Source organism: Oratosquilla oratoria, chromosome 10 (assembly GCF_046742065.1).
Source record: "Oratosquilla oratoria isolate Oo_2021 chromosome 10, ASM4674206v1, whole genome shotgun sequence".
NCBI classification, from domain to species: domain Eukaryota; kingdom Metazoa; phylum Arthropoda; class Malacostraca; order Stomatopoda; family Squillidae; genus Oratosquilla; species Oratosquilla oratoria.
The window spans coordinates 37135019-37137518 of record NC_134786.1 but is presented as its reverse complement, the minus strand read 5'-3'; the positions used below and the strand labels follow the sequence as shown (position 1 = coordinate 37137518).

At 40.9% G+C, this 2500-nt stretch overlaps 1 protein-coding gene across 1 annotated transcript in view; it reads left to right on the top strand.

Annotated features, from left to right (window-relative positions):
* Positions 1 to 2500, top strand: part of LOC143028865 (serine/threonine-protein phosphatase with EF-hands pef-1-like) — a 51245-nt gene that overhangs the window by 46812 nt on the left and 1933 nt on the right. Inside the window, exons 11-12 of the mRNA XM_076191224.1 lie at positions 67 to 236; positions 2232 to 2316. Of these exons, the coding sequence (XP_076047339.1) occupies positions 67 to 236; positions 2232 to 2316 (255 nt within the window). The remainder of the gene's footprint in view (positions 1 to 66; positions 237 to 2231; positions 2317 to 2500) is intronic.

Sequence of the window (2500 nt, the reverse complement as noted above, 5' to 3'; positions counted from 1 at the left end):
TCCTTTATATTCGAACAATGATAAATCCACGGAGGAACCATGCAACTTCGCCCTCTCCTCCTCCAGGTCAGATCGCCCTCAACGACTGGGTGACGACGATGGAGAAGCACAGCCACCTCAACCTGCCGTGGCGCGTCCTTCGGGAGAAGCTGGTCACCCTCGACCCGACCACGGGACTCGTCAACTACAACTCCACCTTCACCGAGGGTAATGTCGACAAAGATATACTCGAGAAGGTGAGTAGGGGCAAACTCCACGGATTCTTCATTTACCCTAACTTCCCTGCCTTCCCACCTGACGCCTTTATTATTCTTTTGGTTTGAAGTGTAAGGGACATTTCTGAGGAAGCTAGATAGAAAAATACGTAATAGATAAATAAATAGATGAATAAATGAAAAAAAAATGTGATCTTGGCCTTGACCTTGACCCAATTACTCGAAAATTCTAATTGAATCATATCAGGATCGCTGCCTTCCTTTTCTGAAAGTTTTATGGTAGTTAGTTAAGCCTTTTTTCTGTTATGTTGAAAACAGTCATATAAACAAAATACTCCACCAAAAGCAATACTTCACATGGGCGGACTCCGTGTCCGAGGCGGTCCCCTAAAACTGATACAATAATGATGTCTGATAAATCAAAAGATAATAATGTTGACAATTATAATTACCATGATAATTGGCACAATTACTGTTATAGCAAGAGAATAGTAATAATAATAATAATAATAATAATAATAATGATGATGATGATGATGATGATGATGATGATGATGATGATGATGATGATGATGATGATGATGATGATGATGATGATGATGATGATAATAATAATAATGATAAAGATAATAATAATAATAATGATAAAGATAATAATAATAATAATAATAATAATAATAATAATAATAATAATAATAATAATGATAATAATAATAATGATAATAATAATAATGATAATAATAATAATAATAATAATAATATTAATAATAATATTAATAATAATAATAATAATGATAATATATCAATAGCATCAACAATTTGGGAGAGTATGTGATAGAAGAAAGCTAAAGATAAATGTGGGTAAAAGTAAGGTGATGAGATGTACAAGGGGTGAAAGTGGCAGTAGACTGGAAGTGAACATTAAGGGAGAGCGACTGGAGGAAGTGGATAGTTTTAGATACTTGGGTGCAAGTGTAGCAGGAAAAGGTGGAGTGAAGGTGGAGGTAGAATGTAGATTGAGAGAAGCGAGTAAATGCCTTGGTGGATTAAAGAGTGTAATGAGAAATAGACATTTGGGAATGGATGCGAAGAGGAGACTGTATGAAGGAGTGATTGTGCCAACAGCACTGTATGGGGCAAAAACGTGGAACATAAGAGAAGAAGAGAGAAGGAGTTTGAATGTGTTTGAGATGAGGTGTCTGAGAAGTATGGTGGGGGTTACTAGGCTAGATAGAGTGAGAAATGAGGAGGTGAGGAGGAGAACAGGGGTGAAAAAGGATTTGGGAGAGAGGGTTGATGAAAGAATATTAGGATGGTTTGGACACATGGAAAGAATGAGTGAAGAAAGACTAGTAAAAGAGGTATGGAAGGCAGATGTGGAGGGAGTGAACATGAGGGGACGTCCTAGGATGAGGTGGATGGATGGGGTGAAGGGGGCTTTGGGGAAGAGGGGAATGTCTGTTGAGGAAGGAAGGGAGAGGACGGAAGACAGAGGTGAGTGGAGAATGGTTGTATATGGATGATGTTGTGACTGCATGAGGAGGAATGGGCGGGGGGGGGGTAGTATGTGTGAGTAAATTTTGACGCAGCCCGAAGGGATTTCTCCCCGTCCTCTCCTTATATGCAAAGGGGGACGGAGAGGGGGGGTCGCCGATTAAATGAAGCGGCCTTGCTGTGGATGTACTGTGTCTTGCGACACTGCTTCTGACCCAGGGCGGTGGGCAGGGTTCAGGGATGACCCGTCATCCAGGAGGTGCTCAGATGAGAGGAAGGGTGGGAGGGGTGTGGAGTGTATTTAGGGATGAAATGGGTGGGAGTGTTTTTATGCCTTTCCCTTTGTGGCTACCTCCCTTGGAAGGGGGAAAAAGCCTTGGTATATTATGTATGTATGTATCAACAATTATGTAATGGTGATTACACTGATTATAGAAAGAGTAATACCACTACAAAAAATCACAATAGAAACGATAACGATAACTATAGCGTCAAGATTGATACGATGAACTTCTTCTTCAGAGCGGGCCGACGGTAATCGAGGCCTTATATCGTCAAAAGAGCAACTTGGAGACCATCTTCCGCCTCATCGATCGTGACAACTCAGGTAAGAAGAAAAAGTCAAGTCCAGACCGATTCGAATAACACAGTATCAACCGCAAACAACAACTGGGTCACCCCCAACCTCCCTCCACTCCCATGCACCAACTAGTCTCTAGCTAGCATTCTTGCATTTACCTCCCTTACAACTATACATCATATACCCCCGTTACTGTACTGTCTGTATACCA